At 44.6% G+C, this 20391-nt stretch overlaps 1 protein-coding gene and 1 pseudogene across 1 annotated transcript in view; one reads left to right on the top strand and one right to left on the bottom strand.

Moving 5' to 3' along the window:
• Window positions 1-20391, top strand: part of LOC144505239 (dedicator of cytokinesis protein 2-like) — a 618318-nt gene that overhangs the window by 569026 nt on the left and 28901 nt on the right. Inside the window, exons 41-44 of the mRNA XM_078231263.1 lie at window positions 3014-3155; window positions 7271-7352; window positions 12817-12901; window positions 13408-13494. Coding sequence (XP_078087389.1) covers window positions 3014-3155; window positions 7271-7352; window positions 12817-12901; window positions 13408-13494 — 396 coding nt within the window. The remainder of the gene's footprint in view (window positions 1-3013; window positions 3156-7270; window positions 7353-12816; window positions 12902-13407; window positions 13495-20391) is intronic.
• On the bottom strand, window positions 16427-17259 carry LOC144505573 (RNA-binding protein 3 pseudogene; annotated as a pseudogene).

Here is a 20391-nt window from a genome sequence, read left to right as displayed (position 1 = left end):
ACCTGAGGCTGGAATGGAACCCGGGTCCCTGGCGCTGTGAGACAGCAGTGCTAACCATTGTGCCACCGTGCCATCCCAGTATCTCTACACCTTTCTTGCACCTTCCCCAGTATCTCTATATATATTTTTAATATTATGATTACCAGAACAGAACACAGAGCTTCAAATGTAGTCTAGCCAGGGTTCTATCCAAGTTTAACGCAGCCTTGTCCATCTAGATATGAACACCAGCATTTTTCTGGCTTCTCTCTCAGCCTTATTAACCTGCAGCTCTGCTTTTAATGATGTGTGTGGCTGAAATCCGAGATCCCACTCTCCATCTATCCCAATTACACATTTATTTTTCAAGAAGTCTGTGACCTTCTTCTTCTTCCTACCGAAACGGTATTATCTGCACTTATCATTATTGAAGTTCATTTGCTAAATGCATGTCTACTGTTCAAGTCTATTAATATCGCCTTGTATTTTATCGCAGTCCCCCGCCCCCCCCCCCCCCCCCCCCCACCCCCCCTCACCACCCCCCCACCCCTTTATTAACTACATTCCGCCAGTTTGGTGTCATCTACGAATTGTGAAATTGTGCTTCCAATTCCTGAGTCATTTGTGCGAAATTAGCTGTAATTTACATTTAGAACTAATCAAATCACTTGAGATCTAGTATTAATTTGCTGATGAATGAGTTTGATTTGAAATTAATTGGTAATTAACTACTGTGTTTTATTATTTACACACAGCGGGTACTTAATGTAAATTGGATCCGTTTACAGTTGGTTTCTGCCACTTATTCAATTTTTTTCCCCCCACGTAGTACAGGAACAGAGAAAGAATGCAAAGCAATGGTTCATCTGCAGGTAGAATAAATACCCAATTTTTTTTAGTAATAAAAACAGAAAATGCGAGATAAACTCAGCAGGTCTGGGAGTGGCTACTTTCCATTTTCTCCCACCTCCTTTTCAGTTCTGACGCAGCGTCATAAGGACTCGAAACATTACCTGTCTCCAGAATCTTAACACCATTCACATCGGTGGGATTTTCCCATCCCCCCCTGAAGTGAACAGAGATTTGGCTGATTGCCAAATACTCCGACTTCGCTGCAGTGGGAGTGTGGCGTGAACGGCTGGTAAGATCGCGCACTGTGTTTCTCTTTCCACAGATGCTGTCAGACCTACTGAGTTTTTCCAGCATTTTCTGTTTTTATTTCAGTTTTCCAGCATCTGCAGTATTTTGCTTTTTCTTAATTTTTTAGTATCTCACTTTAGAAAGACCATTAAAGCCACGGAGAATAAACAACATGAATTCATCAGGACGGCTGTAGAGATGGAAGACCATGGTTGAGTGTAGATTTGAAACACTCAAATCCAGTGGGAGCTGTTTCCACTGGAGCAGAAGATGCTAATGTTTAGTACAGGATTCCTTAACCAAAGGAAATCGACTTTCATTGTCCCACCTTATCAATCTTAAAAATGTTGCTGAAAATTTGGTAATTTATCTCATTGCTCTTTTGTGGGACCTTGCTGGGCACTCATGGAATATAACATTTTTTTTCCCCGTTATTTATTCATGGGATGTGGGCATCACTGGCAAAGCCAGCATGTGTTGCCCATCCCTAACTACCCTTGAATTGAGTGGCTTGCTCAGCCATTTTAGAGGGCATTTAAGAGTCGCTCATTGCTGTGGGTATGGAGTCACATCTAGGCTAGACTTCCTTCTCTAAAGGACATTCGTGAACCAGATGGGTTTTGAAATAACACTTGACTCAGTGAATGGCAGGACACTAGGAAGCTCAGAGGAACAGAGGGATCTCAAGATGCTTGTCCACTGATCCCTGAAGGTGGCAGGACAAGTTAATAGGGTGGTTAAGACTATCTTTATCAGTCATGGCATAGATTATAAGATCAGGGAGGTTATGTCGGAGTTGTACAAAACTTTGGTTAGGCCACAACTGGGGTACTGTGTGCAGTCCTGATCGTCTCAAATAGGAAGGATGTGATTGCACTAGAAAGGGTGCAGAGGAGATTCATCAGCATATTGCCTGGGATGGAGCATTTGAGCTGTGAGAGAGGCCGGATTGGCTTGGGTTTTTTCCCACCTGGTGAAGGGGCAGTGCTCCGAAAGCTTGTGGCTTGTGCTACCAAATAAACCTGTTGGACTTTAACCTGATGTTGTGAGACTTCATACTGTTGTTTCCGACAGAGCAGAGAGGGCTGAGGGGGGACCTGATTGAGGTGTACAAGATTATGAAGGGTATGGGCAGGGTGGATAGGAAGCAGCTGTTCCCCTTAGGTGAAGGGTCAATATTGAGGGGGCACAGTTTTAAGTTGAGAGGCAGGAGGTTTAGAGGGGATTTGAGGATTTTGTTTTCACCCTGAGGAAGGCGGGAGTCTGGAATGCACTGCCTGGGAGGCAGGAAACTCACAACCTTTAAAAAGTGTGTGGATGAGCACTTGAAATGCCATAACATTCAAGGCTATGGGTGAAGTGCTGGAAAGTGGGATTTAGTGTATATTTAGTGAAATTGTGTTGATGCAAACTCAATGGGCCGAAGGGCCTCTTCTGCACTATATGACTCCATGCCTCTACGATGATAGTGTCATGATCACCATTATTAAGGCGAGCTTTATATTTCAGTGTGAAAGACATTATATAAATGTAAGTTTATTTCTTTCACTGTGCGAATGGGACATTTTTCCACTTTCCACCTGAGCCATCCCGAGCGCGATTACGGATGTAATGCTAGTAAATGGTGAATTAGGACTTGTTCGCTGTTGTGGATTGCTGTCCTCCAGAAACTGGACTGAGACTGACTAAACATATTTCTGATGTGGAGATGCCGGCATTGGACTGGGGTAAACACAGTAAGGAGTCTAACAACTAGTGGCGTTTGCTACCAAATAAACCTGTTGGACTTTAACCTGGTGTTGTTAGACTCCTTACTGTGTAAACATATTTCACACAACCCAATAGCAAAAAGACTGGCTAATTAGGAAATGTTTCTCTTTGTCTTTAATAACAGAACAAGGTGTTCATCTACCGGGGGAAGGAGTATGAGCGGAGAGAAGATTTTCAAGGAGAGTTGATGACTGAGTTTCCAAATGCAGAGAGAATGAACACGACATCAGCTCCTGCAAGCAACATCACAAACTCCCCAGGGCAGAGTATCCTTTGGTGTTGGCGGTAACATAAGTGTCATCATTGGGTAGATTACAATCTGCTCCTTACCCGATGACTGGTTATTTTTGGAGTGAAAATCTTTTGTGCCTGTACTCTCAACACTATTGAACACGGTGGCACAGTGGTTAGCACTGCTGCCTCATAGTGCCAGGCACCCGGGTTCGATTCCGGCCTTGGGTGACTGTCTGTGTGGAGCTTGCATGTTCTCCCTGCATCTGCGTGGGTTTCCTCCAGGTGCTCCGGTTTCCTCTCACAGTCCAAGGATGTGTAGATTAGCTGGATTGGCCATGGTAAGTGCACGGGGTTATCGGGATAGGGCGGAAGGGAAGCCCTGGGTGGGTTGCTCTTTCGAAGAGTTGGTGTGGACTCAATGGGCCGGATGGCCTCTTTCTGCACTGTAGGGATTCTGTGCTTCAATGGTAATTGCTCAGCCATGTTGTGGTAGATTTTGTGAGCTGAAACACACAGTGAAAGGGCCTCCCCCATATTAAGGGAGCACCCGATTGAGGCAATCTACTGACCAGGACAACTGATATGCGATACTGCTAGTTATCCAGTGATTCGCTTTTAACAAATAGAAGAATTCAGAGCTCTAAAAAAACTAGGCCCTCTCCATGTTATTCTGCTCCTGTTAGTGGGAGTACAGCTCTACCAAGTTGACACTGTATTCATTAAGATTCGGTGGCGCTTCAGGTACATGCATTGCTGTTTGCAGTGAGAGCCGCACACAGATTACATTCCTCCAACCCACCCACCACCCCCCCCCCCCCCCCCCCCGAAATATACTTTCATAAAAGTATCTGAAAGAAACATTACAAAACATTTCTAATTGCCATAACAAAAAAGCGCACAGATATTCACGTTCTCTAGAGAAATCAAGATGTGCTCATGTGCTCTTAGGTACTTCAATGCAATCATGAGAACATCACAAACATTCCAGTTACAAATTATACACATTGGTCAGGTTGCACTCTGAGGTATTCCAGCACACGGATTAAGACTGTCTCAATTCAATTCCTGGAGTGACGTTGACTCAACTGATCAGTGTCGGTGTGTTAATGTGGTGTGGGGGGGCTACCATAAGCACTCAGTAAACAGCACCTTACTGTGAATATGAATAAACTGTTGTCAATTGTGGGTCAGTCTGGAACAAGGGGGTGTAATTATCAAATAATTGCTAAGAGATCATAAAAGAATTTTGCTAAGAGAATTTGGAGTGGCAGAAACAGATATCTTTCATGCATTTATGGGGAGGCTTAATACATGGCGGAGCAATATGGTGAGGGGTGGGGGGAGAAGTGGCTGAGGTGGTTTTGCAGGGTGGGAAGAGATAATTAGAGTCGGGGGAAAGGCTTAGGAGAAATATAAATGCCACCATAGACTGGCTGTGCTGATTGGCCGGTTTCTATGCTGTGTAACATTCATTACAGCAGCTATGGTTCATATGGATATACCAGTGAGCTGTGCCAGCATAATGCCATCGAGGCTTTCTCCCTCCCTGTGAAGAGGAAATAATAAAGGACTGCAAGACTGACCAAATCAAAGATAGTGATGCTTTATCCCAACCTCCTGCCCCTTCTGTTGTCACCCTTGGTAGTCTTGGTAGCCATCTTGAAGCAGTGACCAAAGCAGGATTCAACACCCTGCTATTCCAGATCAGCTGGAAAAAGGAATGCTATTGAGATATAGGAATTTTCCAGCTGCCGTACAGTAAGGATACCAGAGCCTGTTAAGATAGGCCTCTTGTTTCTGCTATTTTGATTTCAGTTTTTAAAAAAATTAATTTATGGGACATGGGCCTCACTGGCTGACTTTCTAGTTTTCCAAGGGCATTTGAGAATCAATCACATTGCTGTGGCTCTGGAGTCACACGTAGGCCAGACCAGTAAGGACAACAGATTTCCTTCCCTCAAGGACGCTAGTGAACCAGATGGGCTTTTCTGACAATCGGCAATGGTTTCATGGTCATCAGTAGATTCTTGATCCCAGACATTATTTTTTAACTGAATTCAAATTTCACCATCTGCCATGGCAGGATGTGAACCCAGGTCCCCAGAACATTAACTGGGTTTCTAGCGATAATACCACTAGGCCATCACCTCTCCCGTGCTTGCCCTTCTACTGGGCATTTTCCAACAGTTGTGTTATTGAAATTATCCCCTCAACTACAAAAAAGACTGCAGGTACAGTGGCATCACTCAGTACAGTGTTATATCAAGCTCTGTAAGCCAAGACATTATTTGAGATTGTGGCCTGCACAGAAATAAAGAGAAGTAGGTCATCATGAGGTAGAATCAGAGAGAGGGCTGTAACAAATTGGGCAGAAGAAAATTGGTCTTAGACTTTATAATTTGTTCAATGATTTGTCAATGCTATTTATGCGTAAGGGATGGTCAAAGGTTTTCATTTAGTGCCTGTTAAATTCCAGTTAGTTGTAACTAGCTGAGCAGTAACTAGGCTGCTTAATGACTCAAAAGAGCTGTACTATTTTGAGAATTCTGCAATGGTTGCAGTGAGTGGTTTGCTGGCACTGACTGTGGAGTTTGACAAGGAGGTCCAATTTGCTATTTACCTGAGCACCCTGAGTAACCTGACATCGAGCGAAGGATGTGATTCCCCTCTGCATGCGGGAGGGCGAGACGATAATAAGATGGAGAAAACAAGCAGTGGTCACCTTCTATCAGTGTTCTCTCCCTCCTATTTACATAGATAGTGCGCAACAGAAGTGGGCCATTTGGCATAACTGATCCATGCCTGCATTTAAGCTCCACTTGAGCCTCTTCCCATCCCTCCATCTAACCCTAGTAGTATATTCTATTCCTTTCTCCCTCATATGTTTATCTAACTTCCCCTTAAATGTATTCATGCTCTTTGCCTCAACTACTCCTTGTGGTAGTGAGTTCCACATTCAACCACTCTCTAGAAAAAGAAGTTTCCCCTGAATTCTCCATTTTCTCTATGTCTGCCCTATTGAGCCTTCTTAACATCTTAAAGACCTTCACCAGGTCACCCTCAGATTCCTCTTTCCGTTAGAAATAGAGCCAAGGTCTGTTTAATATTTCCTGGTAGGCATTCTCTGTTCAGGTATCATCGCTGTAAATCTTTATTTGCACCTTCTACAGTACCTCTATATCCTTTTATAGTATGGAGATCAGTGCTGTGCATGGTACTCCAAGTGTAATCTGACCAAGGTTCATCTCACCATATTTATTTGGGGGTCTTATCTGTGCAGGCCATGGTACATGCAGGCAAAGTAATACAGCAACTTCCAGATCTGACAGGAATTTTTAAACTTGAAATTCATTATCTGTTATCAGCTCTGAAATTAGGACTCTCTCTATTTTACTGGAATCCTGAATTACAGCTGTCCATCAGCTTGATCACACCCACAGTGATATATCCATTCGTGCTCCCTCCAACCACTAGAGCAAAAATGATGAGAAACATGATTTTTAAAATTCATTTATGGGATGTGGTTGTCATTGACAAGGCCAACACTTATTGCTTATCCCTAATTACCCTTTAGAAGGTGGTAGTGAGGCACCTTCTTGAGCCGCTGCAGTCCCTATGGTGTAGGTAATCCAACTGTGCTTTTAGGGTGGGATATCCAGGATTTTAACCCGGTGACATTGCAAGAATGGTGATATATTCCCAAGTCAGGATGGTGAGTGCCTTGGAGAGGAACTTGCTCGGAGGGGTGGTGTTCCCACCCTTGTCCTTCGAGATGGTAGAGGTCACGAGTTTGGAAGGTTCTGTCTAAGGAGCCTTGGTGAGTTCATGCAATGCATCTTCTAGATGGTATACACTGCTGCCACTCTGTGTTGATGGTGAAAGGAGTAATTAGGAGTAAAGTGGTGGATGGGTTGACAATCAAGCTTTGTCCTGGATGGTGGTGAACTTATCAAGTGTTGTTTTGAGCAGCATTCATCCAGGCAAGTGGAGAATATTCCATCACACTCCTGACTAGTGCCTTGTAGATGGTGGACAGGTTTTGGGAAGTTAGGAGGTGTGTTACTCTCTACAGAATTCCCAACTTCTGATTCTGACTAATTACAACAATTATACCATTTGCTGCATCCTTAACCTGATTCCCAAACAGTCATTCAATGTTTCACTGTCCAGCCAGTCCTAGAGGAACCAACACGCTTCAAGGACAAGCCAGTGCCAGACCAAGTCATAAAGTGAGTATAACAGCAGTGCTATGGTACTCCTAATCTGGTGTGTGGGCTGCATATGGCTTGTATCTGCCTTACCGATTGCCCATCTTCTCAGATGCTATTAATTTGGATTGAGAAGCAGCCATTTGCTTTATGCCAGCCCTCAAAGGATTCTGATATCTAAATGGATTTGTGACTTGATTCATTATTTTTGACCATCTGACTTACCCTGACCCATTGCCCCAACATGTATCACAGTCTTGGCAGGCTCACTGATCCTCATCTCTCTGAAACCCCATTTGTGACCTTTCTAATTGTAGGACGGCAGTAGATTTTAAATTGAGCAATCCCATTCTTCTCTTCTTACTCTGAGAAGAAATGAGGGAGTATAGTTGGGAGGCAGTGATTATCTGTCAGCTGTGGGCAAAGCCCAAGGGCCCCAGTAGAGGCTGCTGTTGTACTGGGATTGAGATCCACGAGGAGAGACTGTTCTGCACAAAGCTATGCTTTTCCTGTCCTGTGCTAATTGCTAATGAAGAGACTGCATGAAATGTTCCAATCTCCACTCAACCCTCACCTCTGTGAGGGAAAGGGCTCAACATTTACATGCCAACTCTGAATTGTAGTCTGAGGTATCAGAGCATTTCTATGGCACTCAGGCAGAGGAATAACAATACAACTGCAGTCATTTGGTCTATAATCTAGGTTGACACTCCAGTACAGTACTGAGGGAGTGCTGTATTGTTGGAGGTGATGCTTTTCAAATGAAACTCAAATGCGAGGCTCTCTTTGCCCTTTGATATGGGCGTTAAAGATCACATGGCATTATTTGGAAGACCAGCCAACAGGTCTGACAATATCTGTGGAGAGGGAATAGAACCAATGACCCTTCGTCAATCATCCTGACTCGAAACGTTGCCTCTATTCTCTCTCCACAGATGCTGTCAGATCTGCTGAGACTTTCCAGCATTTTCTGTTTTTGTTTCAGATTCCAGCATCCACAGTAGTTTGCTTTCACCTTAAGAGTTATCACCAGGGTCCTGACCAACCTTTACTCCTCAAACAGTACTGTGGATTTACTCATTTAATCATTCAGAGAATCAAGGGTCATGGCGATAAGGCGGGAAAGCGGAGTTGAGGATTACATCAGATCAACTGTGATCTCACTGAATGGCACAGCAGGCTCGATGGGCCAAATGGCCTACTTCAGCTCCTATGTCTTATGGTCTTATTGCTGTTTATGGGAGTTAACTGTCTGCAGATTGGCTGTCATGCTTCCTACATTACAATGGTAACCACACTTCAAAAGTAATTCTTTGGCCATAAAGTGCTTTGGGGCAAGTTGAGGTCATGCAATGTTCTATGGAAACATCTTTCTTACTTTTACTGAAATCTTGACTTGATAATCTAATATCACCTTAAAGATTGATCAAAAATTGTGATGCTTTATGTATCCCCAAACCTAACTTTGTCTGTTGTTTGAAGTTACGCCCCACAGGGGAGGTGATCAATAGTTGACTCCTTCATGACTTTGGTTAAAACTGATTTACTAGAGGAAGTTGAAAATTTTGTTCAAACGAGGAACCCAGGAGAAGAATCAGAGCTGTTTTTTTTTGTTACTTTGAACACTTGTTTGGTGTTGGGGAAGAAGGCTTTTAAAAAAAATACCTTTTTCAAAATTCCTTTCCTCAATCCATGCTTTTGCTTCCACTTCCAATTCTGTGTATGTGGGTCTTGTGCCAGCTATTCAAAGGCCAGTTTTACCTTGTGTGCAGCAGGTTTGATCATGGTGTTCAACCATTTCACCAGGAATCCCTCAAACTTCTAAACCTGCACTGCCATCTTGTGCCCACTCCACACAATGTATTTCAGAGTTACAGGTGTTTGACTTCAGGTAAAATCCATGGAAGGAGGAAGTGTTCTGTCCATTTTCATTACACAGTTCATTGCACAGGTTGCTGTATAGAAGTCACTGTGATCGGTTTAAGGAGGCTGTGGAACGCTTTGTGGTCCAAATACAGCTCCTACTGGTCTTAACCTGTAGGCTCAATCACTGCATTCTATGATTAAAGATCAGTAATAGTAGTAACACTATCCTTTTGGAAATTTATTGTGTTATCACTTACCTGTATTGGGCAGCACAGTGACACAGCAGTTAGCACTGCTGCCTCACAGCGCCAGGGACACGGGTTCAATTCCGGCCTCGGGTGACTGTCTGTGTAGAGTTTGCACATTCTCCCTGTGTCTGCGTGAGTTTCCTCCGGGTACTCCGGTTTCCTCCCACAGTCCAAAGAGGTTGAATGGCCATGCTCACTTACCCCTTAGTGTCAGGGGGATTAGGGGAATAAATGCGTGGGGTTACGGGGATTGAGCGTGGGTGGGGATTGTGGTCGGTGCAGGCCTGATAGGCCGAATGGGCTCCTTCTGCACTGTAGGGATTCTATGATTCTAAACAATCTGTGTATTGACACTGAGTAGTACGGGTATCGACATTGGGATAGTGGTACAGGTATCGACACTGGGAGAGTGGTACAAGTATCGACACCAGGTGGGTGATACAGCTATTGACACAAGGAGAGTGGTACAGGAATCAACACTGGGAGGGTGGTACAGGTATTGACACTGGGAGAATGGTACAAGTATCGACACTGGGTGGGTGGTACAGGTATCGACACAGGGAGCGTGATACAGGTATCAACACTGGGAGGGTGGTACAGGTATTGACACTGGGATAGTGGTACAGACATCGACACTGGGAGGGTCGTACAGGTATCGACACTGGGAGGGTGGTACAGACATTGACACTGGAAGGGATGTACAGGTATTGACACTGGGAGGATGGTACAGGTATCGACACTGGAAGGGTTATACAGGTATTGACACTGGGAGGGTGGTACAGGTATTGACATTGGGATAGTGATGCAGGTATCAACACTGGATTGTTGTACAGGTATTGACACTGGGAGGGTTGTAATGGTATTGACAGTGGAAGGTTGTACAGGTATTGACACTGAGAAGGTTGTACAGGTATTGACACTGAGAAGTGGTACAGGTATCGACACTGGAAGGGTTGTACAGATATTGACACTGGAAGGTTGCACAGGTATTGACACGGAAGGTTGTACAGGTATTGACAGTGAGAAGGTGGTATAGGTATCGACACTGGAAGGGTTGTACAGATATTGACATTGGAAGGTTGTACAGGTATTGACACTGAGAAGTGGTACAGGTATCGACACTGGAAGGGTTGTACGGGTATTGACACTAGGATAGTGGTACAGGTATTGACACTGGGATAGTGATACAGGTATCAACACTGGAAGAGTTGTACAGGTATCGACACTGGGAGAGTGGGACTGGTATAGACACTGGGAGTGGTACAGGTATCGACACCGGGAGGGTTGTACAGGTATTGACACTGGGAGAGTGGGACTGGTATTGACACTGGGATAGTGGTACAGGTATTGACACTGGGAGAGTGGTACATTTATTGACACTGGGATAGTGGTACAGGTATTGACACTGGGAGAGTGGTACATTTTTTGACACTGGGATAGTGGTACAGATATCGACACCGGGAGGGTGGTACAGGTATTGACACTGGGATAGTGGTACAGGTATTGACACTGGGAGAGTGGTACATTTATTGACACTGGGATAGTGGTACAGGTATTGACACTGGGAGAGTGGTACATTTTTTGACACTGGGATAGTGGTACAGATATCGACACCGGGAGAGTGGTACAGGTATCGACACTGGGATAATGGTACAGGTATTGGCACTGGGAGAGTGGGACAGGTATTGATACTGGGATAGTGGTACAATTGTACAGGTATGGACTGGGATAGTCACCCTCGGGGAGCAAAACAGGTATCAATATGGTCAGCAGTACATATATCAAAATGCTGAATGGTGTAGGTATTTTCACTGGTAGTGCTTTACTGGTACAATCTATAGAGAAAGGGAGACTGGTACCTTTATCACACTTGGAGATGGACACAGCAATCAGATACAGACAGGTTCTGTGTTGTGTCTTTATCACCCACTGCTCCCCATCTCTCTGGAAGTCCCTCTCCTAAATTCTTCCATTTTATCAAATCCTCCTGCTTTGAAAAAGCCACACACTTGTTCTTTCCAATTGCCACTTCCCTTTCCCCTGCCCCCAGTACCCAGCTGCCCTGGCTCCCGCCCCCCTATCCTCCCTGTAAACCACTGGAAGATTTTGTGTTCAAGCACCCAGTATTGCAGTGACCTCGGTTATTGATGTGAGCTCGCTGCCCCATTGTCATAACAGAAAATTAGTGAAGCAGTTTCCAGCCACAAAAGCATCTCAGCTATAGAAACCATTAATTTTCGACAGGTTAATATTACAGTTGACCAACTCCGCTGTTCTTAAGGCTCATCGCTCTGTCTCCAGATAGATAGCTGGTGTACATGCTCTGTTGTTTAATTCCTGTATTAGTCTCAGCAATGAACTTGTTTGGATGGGGTTGAACAACAACAACAACACACCATCTGAATTGGAGACAGCAGCTCTCCAGCCGCAGTATAAATGTAGAATTAGAGTAGTGTTTTAAAATAATGATTAACATTAACCTGTCATGATTTTTCATTGTTATGATTTTCAGCATGATGAGTTTTCCATTGTCATCAGATTTTGTCATGGTTTCTGGCTTTGGAGCTGATAGGCTGAAAAGTGGATCTGATCCTGTTGATAAACTTCATAGGCATTTACTTGCTTCCCTGCCTTGTGACTCTCCTTGTACTCAGTCCATCTGGCAACACGATAAGACAACAATGAACAGGAGACCCTCCTTGCTCTGAGAAGCCCAGTCCTGAATTGGCCCATTTAAAAACTACCCTGTTGTGAACTCTACCCTTCCTTGTTAATTTCCTCAATTAAAGTTCTGCGCCACAACCTCTATTCCACAAAATTCACCCATTCCCTGCCAATCATGCCAATCATGTCCTTCTGCCCAATATAAAACTGTCCAGTCCTCCTCAAAGGTTTGACGGGTAGATGTCTAATTCGTTATCTTTACCCCGAGACTAAAGGAGTAATCAGCAAATGCCCACATTCGCTGTATTGACCCCCACAAAAAGGGGCAAATGAATGAATATCCCAATTTACTCTACTAAACCCTACACTAAATGGGTAATGGATAAATACCCCCATTCATTGTTCTTACCTCCACACTAAAAAGCTAATCAACAATTACCTCTATTCACTGTAATTATCCCTACTGGGTAAATACATCCATTCACAATGCCCACCCCTACACGAAAGGGGTAACAGGATGAGTAGCCAACATTCACTGTACTTACCCTTGTACTAGGGGTCCAGTTATGGTTAAATTGATCTGATGACCCATATATTCATAAAACTAAGCCACCTAGTTAAGCGAGAGGGGATCACACGTTTAGCTGTATGTTGCAATATGATCTGTATGTCATTGTGCAAGTCATTTTGTGTCTTTGACTTCCCAGCTTCTACAAAGCAAATTACGTGCAGAAGTTCCAGTACTCACGGCCAGTCCGGAAGGGAACAGTGGACCCAGACAATGAATTTGCTGTAAGATACATATTTAATTTATTAATCTAGAATGGAGAGAACAGCAAGGGTTATAATTATTCAGGCAGAAGAGTAACCTTTCTTTGCAGTGTGACTGGTAAGATTAAATACTGAGCACTAAGCATTGCAAATGGAGAAGGAGAGAGAAAAATTCTCTCCTCCACGCTACCAGGGGCAGCTGGTCATGCAATAATAATTTTTCAAAAACGTTTTTGGAGCTGTCATCGGGGTGAAACAAAAATAAAACATTTCTATATTCCATTGAAAGTCAAATTGCTTCACTCCTAAATGCACCATGTCTCTTCTCTTTATATCACTGGTTCCCCTCTGTTGCTATTTCATGGCCTACAGTAGAAGAAGCCCTGTTTGTCCTCCTTTATTAGCCCATTGCTGGTACATGGACAATGTGTGTGTGCATCATACTGTCAAGACAAAGATCATATCGTCATAATTTGAGAACACAACATTTGTTTATCTAGTTAAATCCATTTATTTATGTCTTACAGTCAATGTGGATTGAGAGGACAACATTTGTCACAGCTTATAAATTACCTGGAATCCTGCGTTGGTTTGAAGTCAATTCCAGTTCCACTGTGAGTACAAAATCTCTCAGCGTGATGCTAACGTATTCCCAATGTGCGCTGCTGGGACTCCAATCCTTTGTGCTTTGATAGGAAGTTCCACACACAACCGGTAACTGCAGAGTCCCCAAAATCAAACAGAAATGACTCGCAATGAGCTGTCGTTTGAACCCAAGCATGCCAGCGTGCCCATGAGAAAGAAAACACCAGTACTGTAATCACGTGACCATACACACAGGACTGTCTGTATAGGATTGTGAATATGCAAGTACAGCAAGATATTATGAATGTAAATGGTACATTTGCCTTAATTGGTAGGAGATTAGAGCGTAAGAGTGAAGCATTGCTGAAATTATCCAGCTCACCTGAATAACACAGCACAGCTTCAATCTCTACCTAAGGAAGGATATACTTGCCATGAAGGGATGCAAAAAGCTTCACTATATTGACTGCTGAGATGAATGGACTGTCCAATGAAGAGAGATTGAGTAGGGTATTATCTGTAAATTAGAGGAATGAAAGGTCGCTGAGGCAAGTGAGCCCAGGAGATAGCGTCCCGGGCTCACTAATAACATTTGAATCACTATTTAAATAGATTCAAATATTATAATATGCATAAGGCTGACCTTGCTGGAAATCTAGGCCGGGTAAGATTGCGAGAGACGAGAAACCGTGCACGAATCCGATTTTTCGCATCTTGCGCAATCTTACCGGCTCGCCCTACCCATCGACTGGTGGGACGAGCTGGTAAGATCGCACAGAAAGAGGCCCTTTGGCCATTGTTTTTGTACTGGCTATCAAGCATCTATGTATTCGAATCCCATTTTCCAGCACTGGGTCCATAACCTTATATGCCACAGCATTTCAAGTGCTCATCTAAATGCTTCTGAAATGTTATGAGGGTTACTGCCTCTACCATCCTTTCAGACAGTGAGTTCCAGATTCCCACCACCCTCTGGGTGCAAAACATTTTCCTCAAATCCCTCTAAATCTCCTGCTACTGACCAGAAACCTATGCCCACTGGTTATTGACCCATCTACGAAAGGGGCCGTCTATCCATAAATTGTTCAGGTGGTTAATAAACATATGATTTACTTGGGTTTATAAATATATGCATAGAATATGAAAGCATATAGATCAGGCTAAAACATTCTAATCACAGGGTAGGCGTCAGCTGGAGTATTGCGGAAAATTCTGAGCTCAAAACCTATGGAAAGATGTCAGGCTTCAGAAGAGGTGCAGAGTAGGTTAACGAAGATGGTATCTGGGATGAGGGACTTCAGTTACAAAGAGAGATTAGATCAGGAGAGATAACAGATGACCTAATAGAGATTTTCAGCATGATGAGAAAGAGAGGGAAAAATCTATTTCCTGTGGTGAGTGAGTCAGTAAGCAGAGGCCATAGATTTAAAAGTATTGGCAAAAGATCAAGAGGAATGATGAAGAGAACATTTTTCAGACAGAGAGCTGTCAGAACCTGGAATGATCTACCCAAAAAAGTGGAAACCAATTCTATAAATAATTTTAAAAGGAAGTTGGACAGCCACTTGGCGGTCAGGAGCTCACAGGGTACAGAAAAAAGTAGCGAGTGGGACTAACCGCAACTGCTTTTTCAAAGGTCATGCACAGAAATGATAGGCTGAATGGCATCCTTTGTGCTCTAGGATTCTAAGATTCCCAAAACACCAATATGGACATGGGAGACTTTTTACTTGGACTTCATGTTAGAAATATGGGGCTTCTCCATTTTGATGTTGTAGAGCTGAAAGATTTGTTCCTGCAAACTTACACCAGATGGTCTGGACAATAAGTAATGCCTGTGTTAGTCCCTCTCTTCAGTTTACACATTTATGGCATCTCACCTTAAAATTCCTTTGATTCTCAGCAGCCTATGGTTCTGAACTCAACTGTAATGTACTGAATTCAGGTCAGTTAATTCTGTTTTTATTCTTCCATGGAATGGAAGGGTCACTAGCTAGGCCAGCATTTATTGCCCATCCCTAATTACCCTTGAGAAGGAGATGGTGAGCTGCCTTCTCAAACTGCTGTAGCCCATGCGGTATAGGTATACCCACAGTGCTTTTAGGGAGGGATTCCAGGATTTTACCTCAGCGACAGTAGAAATATATTTTCAAGTCAGGTTGATGTTTACTTAGAGGGCAACTTGAAGGTGATGGTGTTCATATGTGTCTCTTACCCTGCTGTTCTCAGTGGTGAAGGAGCTTGGTAAGATGCTGCGGTGCCTCTTGTAACTTGCACACACTGCCACCACTGGGGGTTGGTGGTAGAGGGATTTAAGGTGGGGGCAAATGGAATGCTGAAGCAGGCTGCTTGGTCCTAGATGGTGTGAAGCTTCTTGAGTGTTGTTGGAGCTGCACTCATCCAGGCAAGTGGAGAGTACTCCCATGTTTGTCATTGTTGTGCCTGCCGCACAGTCTGTTTTAACCCTTATACGGTGGACAAAGAACTGCGAGTAGACGTCTTGTTCGTACAACCAATATTTATTTAAAACAAAAGACCACCAGTTTGCTTTCAAAGAATCTTGCAATAAGTTACATGAAAAGGCTGCTGTGTAGGGAAATCTTTCATTACTTTTTGGTGGCAAGGAAAATAACTCAAAAGTAACTGGGTACATTGCTGGCAATATTCAATTTGCGGTCTCAATCCCTCGACAGACGTTCCATGCCAATTTTCCAAGTGAAGACATTTAAATTCATTAAAAGTCACACAGCTTTTATTTAAAGAAATGTTCAATCCCCATAAAGAGCCAACCGAGTCAACAATTGGATAACAAGATTAATCATGGTGAAAATAGCATTTTAACATAAAGACAAATCAAATTTCATCAGATACTGCTTTCTGCAGTTCCAGGAGCTATTTTAGGTACAAGGTGGGAGGTTGATCCTGAATCTGGCAGAAATGCTTCTCTTGCTGTGATCAGTCTTAGTCCCTGTGTGAGCGGCCTCCGTAACCACCACCACCACCATAGCAGTATCCACCTTGGCCCTTGTACCCACCCGAATAGCTATCCCAGTCTCCCATATCGTACCGGCCTCTGCCATTATAGCCGCCTTTCCTGTCACTATCCCAATAGCCACCTCCTGCTCCTCTCCTGCGGCCACTGATACTGTAGCCGCCGCTACAGCCGCCTCGACCATATCTGCGGCCGCCTCCACATCTATTCTTGGCATGACCCACCCGGATCTGGTGCCCATCGAGGGATTTTCCATTCATCGCCTGCAGTGCGTCCCTGGCGTTCTCTGGGTTTTTGAAAGTGATGAAGCTGAAGCCACGGGACGCCATGGTGTCTTTGTCTTTAATCACTTTCACCTCAGGGATCTGCCCGTACTTGGCGAAAACCTCTTCCAGGGACTGCTCGTCTGTGTTGAAGTTCAAGCCGCCGACAAACAACTTTCCTGCTTCAGTTATGGTGAAGGGATTGCTGCGCACTTGAGTGTGTGAAGCTCTAGGAGCTGGCCTAACTGGTGGAGCCGGTGGTCTTGGGGACCGTGTATGTGGTGGGGGTCTCCTACAGTCTCGGGTGAAGTGTCCTGGCTGCCCGCAGTTAAAATATGTCCCTCTATCTCTCCCCGGGGCTGCTGTGTAAGATGGAACTGCACCTTTCTGGGTGTTGGTGATCCCCTCTGCCCTCGTTTCTCCATACTGGACCCTGGCTAGCCCTCAACGGAAGCATTCTCACCTCCCTTTCTGACCGTGACATTGAGGCTCCCTGAACTTCCTGTTCCCAGACTCGGGCTAAGCATCTGAGAACCCATGCTTCATTGTATGTGGTCTCTGCGGGGTCAAAATTAGCCTCTGATCTTCAGGTAAGCGTTCTCCAAGGCGGCCTTCACGACACACGACAGCGCAGAGTCGCTGAGCAGAAACTGATAGCCAAGTTCCGCACACATGAGGACGGCCTAAACCGGGATGTTGGATTTATGTCACATTATCAGTAACCCCCACAGCTTGCCTCCTGGACTTGCAGGCTGTCCTTTCTGGAGACAATACACATCTCTTTAACCTGTGCTTAATGCTCCCTCCACCCACATTGTCTGTATCTTTAAGATCTGGCTGGTTGTAGGGATTTGCATTCGAATCAGTATTCTGTAACTTGATTTTTGTGTCTCTGTGCCCTGTTTGAGAGCACATTTCCACTCCATCAGACGAAGGAGCAGCGCTCCGAAAGCTAATGGTATTTGCTACCAAATAAACCTGTTGGACTTTAACCTGGTGTTGTTAAAACTCTTACTGTGTCAAAATTAGCGCAGGCTTTCTTGCCTTCCTCTGTGGTGTGCGAGACTAATGTCCTAACCCATTTGGATGAATCAGCCTCATTTAATCTAGCCCGATCTAATTCCCCACATACTCCCGTGAAGTGGATCCATAAACAACTGGCAAAGGCAGTCGGATGTTCCCCTTTCCTCTGTCTACATTTATTTAACCCATCTACAGGATCCCCTTTATTAAACCCTACCACGGTCAATATCGCTTCCTTAATTTCGTTTAAGGTTCCTTCACCGACATTTTGAGGGGCTGGCAGGGCAGACCGTACAGACTTGCTTAAGCACATGACTATCAGCTTCACTTCTTCCCTTTCATCTAGCCCATGCATTATCTTCTGCTGCCTGACATCCTCAAAGAAACTGTGTGGATCAGCCAATGGCTCAAAGGTTGTGATTTTATTTGTGATTTCGGCCAATTGTGCCACCGTAAACGGGGTTGTGTCTGTAACAGCTGGGCCCTGAGACTCTCCTACCCGATGTTCAGTCGTCACTGGGTGCATCGGCACTGGAGGCAAATCTGGGGGCCCGGTGGGTATGACTTCCCCTGGGAAAGATGGTGGTGGACCCCAATCCTCGGTTTGCATAACGTAAAGTCTAGCATTCTCCTTTAACTCTCCCCAATCCGCATTCTCTATCTCCTCTTCCTCTACTGTCCCGAAGGTACACATAAATCCGTTTTGAACCAATAATAGGGATTCCAGCTGTGAAATTTCTTGCTGGTATTTGGAGTGGCCAGTGGTTGCCTGTCTCTGTTCTTTACTGACTTGATGTAGCGCTTTTATTACTGCCTGCAGGTCAGCGCACTGAGCTTCCAATTGTGTTACTGCCTGCTCGGCTTCACCTTTGGCCAAGACAGTGCACTGGGCATCTTGGTAGGCTCTCTCATACTGGGTTTGAAAATTGCCCAGATGTAATAAATTTGCCTGGTTGGTTCTCTTTAACTCATCTACTTCTGTGTCCTTTTCGGTTCTTAATTGTTCTATCCTCTCCTGCTGCTGTTCCTTTAGTTTCTTAATCTCCTCCTCCTTTTCCTCCTGTGTCTGCTTCGATTCCTCCAGTTCCTTACAAACTGTGTTTAATTCCTTTTCTGTTCCTAGCAGCTGTCCTAAGCAGCTCACAATGGCAGTTGCTTTCTCACATTTGACTGCCCGTTTTCCCTGAACTTTCCTTAGATCATCCCAATACTTCTGCCCTAGGGATCCCGGTCCCATCTCAGTATTGGCACAAGATTCTACCCATAGGGGCCACCCTTTCTTCTCAATAAATTCCCTGATTTTTGTTTCCCATATGGGACACCTCTCTGTCTCTGTGCTGTTTCCTGCCATTCTATATTCAACGACAAGGGGTAGGGAGTCGATCGGACTGTGGGTACGGCTTTGGGCTATGCTCCGGTCCTAATCCCTCCGGATTCTAATGCAAACCTACAGAGTTTACCCTATCCTCCTTGTTAGTAACAATACATGCACAATAAACAATTTCCCGAAAGCAGTTGTTTGTCCAATAAGGAGTTTGGCTCTGAGTTTTAAATAATCGTTCAATATAGATTCAGCAGGATTCGATATCGGAGCAACGAAGTTACTTCTTGTCGATGTCCCGGCGGAGTCGCCAATTGTTGTGCCTGCCGCACAGTCTGTTTTAACCCGTATACGGTGGACAAAGAACTGCAGGGAGACGTCTTGTTAGTACAACCAATATTTATTTAAAACACACAATCAATAATCACCCACCCAACCAACAATAAGTTATCTTACAGAAAATACTAAAGTTCAGGTCCAATACAAGACCTTTACTTAACTTTGCGTGACTGGCAAGTACCCAAGCAGATATTGGCCTTTATCTGTGCGCTGGTCTCGGTCGTCCTCTGCGTAGCCTGGTCCTTTGGTCTGGTCTGGCACTCTGGCTCTGGTCTTACTTCCTTCTCGGGCGTGGTGGCTCTCCTCATGCTGGTCGTTGCTGGCGACGGTCACCGTTGTTGTAGCTCGTTCGTGGGGTCAGAGAGAGAGAGAGAGAGAGTTTCTGTTGTGCAGAAGCTTTTATCCCTCCCTGGTTTTGTGTCCTTTTAGGGCGGTCTCCTGATTCTTGTCAATCAATCGATCAGGGCTTGATCACCCTGATCGATAAGAGTCTAATCAGGTGCTGCCACACCGATCTCTGGGTGTGTACCCAACGGCCATGCCTGTAGGTGCTGGAGGCACATAGGTCACATAACCCCTTATTTGGGAGGGAGGTAAGGTAAACAAGTATGTTTGACCAGAAAGTGTCCATTGTCTTTGGGATGGCCTATTTCCTGTGTATTCAGTCGTCTGAGTTGCAGCCTGTTTATCTCTGTCTTTTAGGCTGTAGCCTGTCGTTTTAGTTCTTGCCCAATTGTCCCAGAGTGCTTTACAAATCACCATTTTAGGTGGCGCATTTGGCCACATCATGCACACAGTCCTGTGTTGTAGTTTCATCATTTTGAGGTGTGCTTGGTGCTGCTTTTGGTGTGCTCACCTGTATTCCCCATTGAACCAGGTTTGTTACCCTTGTTTGATAGTAATGGCAGCATGAGCGATATGCAGCTCATGAGGTTGCAAATCATAGAATCCTACAGTGCAGAAGGAGTCCATTCGGCCATCGAGTCCG

Source organism: Mustelus asterias, chromosome 16, assembly GCF_964213995.1.
Source record: "Mustelus asterias chromosome 16, sMusAst1.hap1.1, whole genome shotgun sequence".
In the NCBI taxonomy this organism is placed as follows: Eukaryota; Metazoa; Chordata; class Chondrichthyes; order Carcharhiniformes; family Triakidae; genus Mustelus; species Mustelus asterias.
The sequence above is the reverse complement of the archived record's forward strand: the minus strand, read 5'-3'. Positions and strand labels throughout refer to the sequence as shown.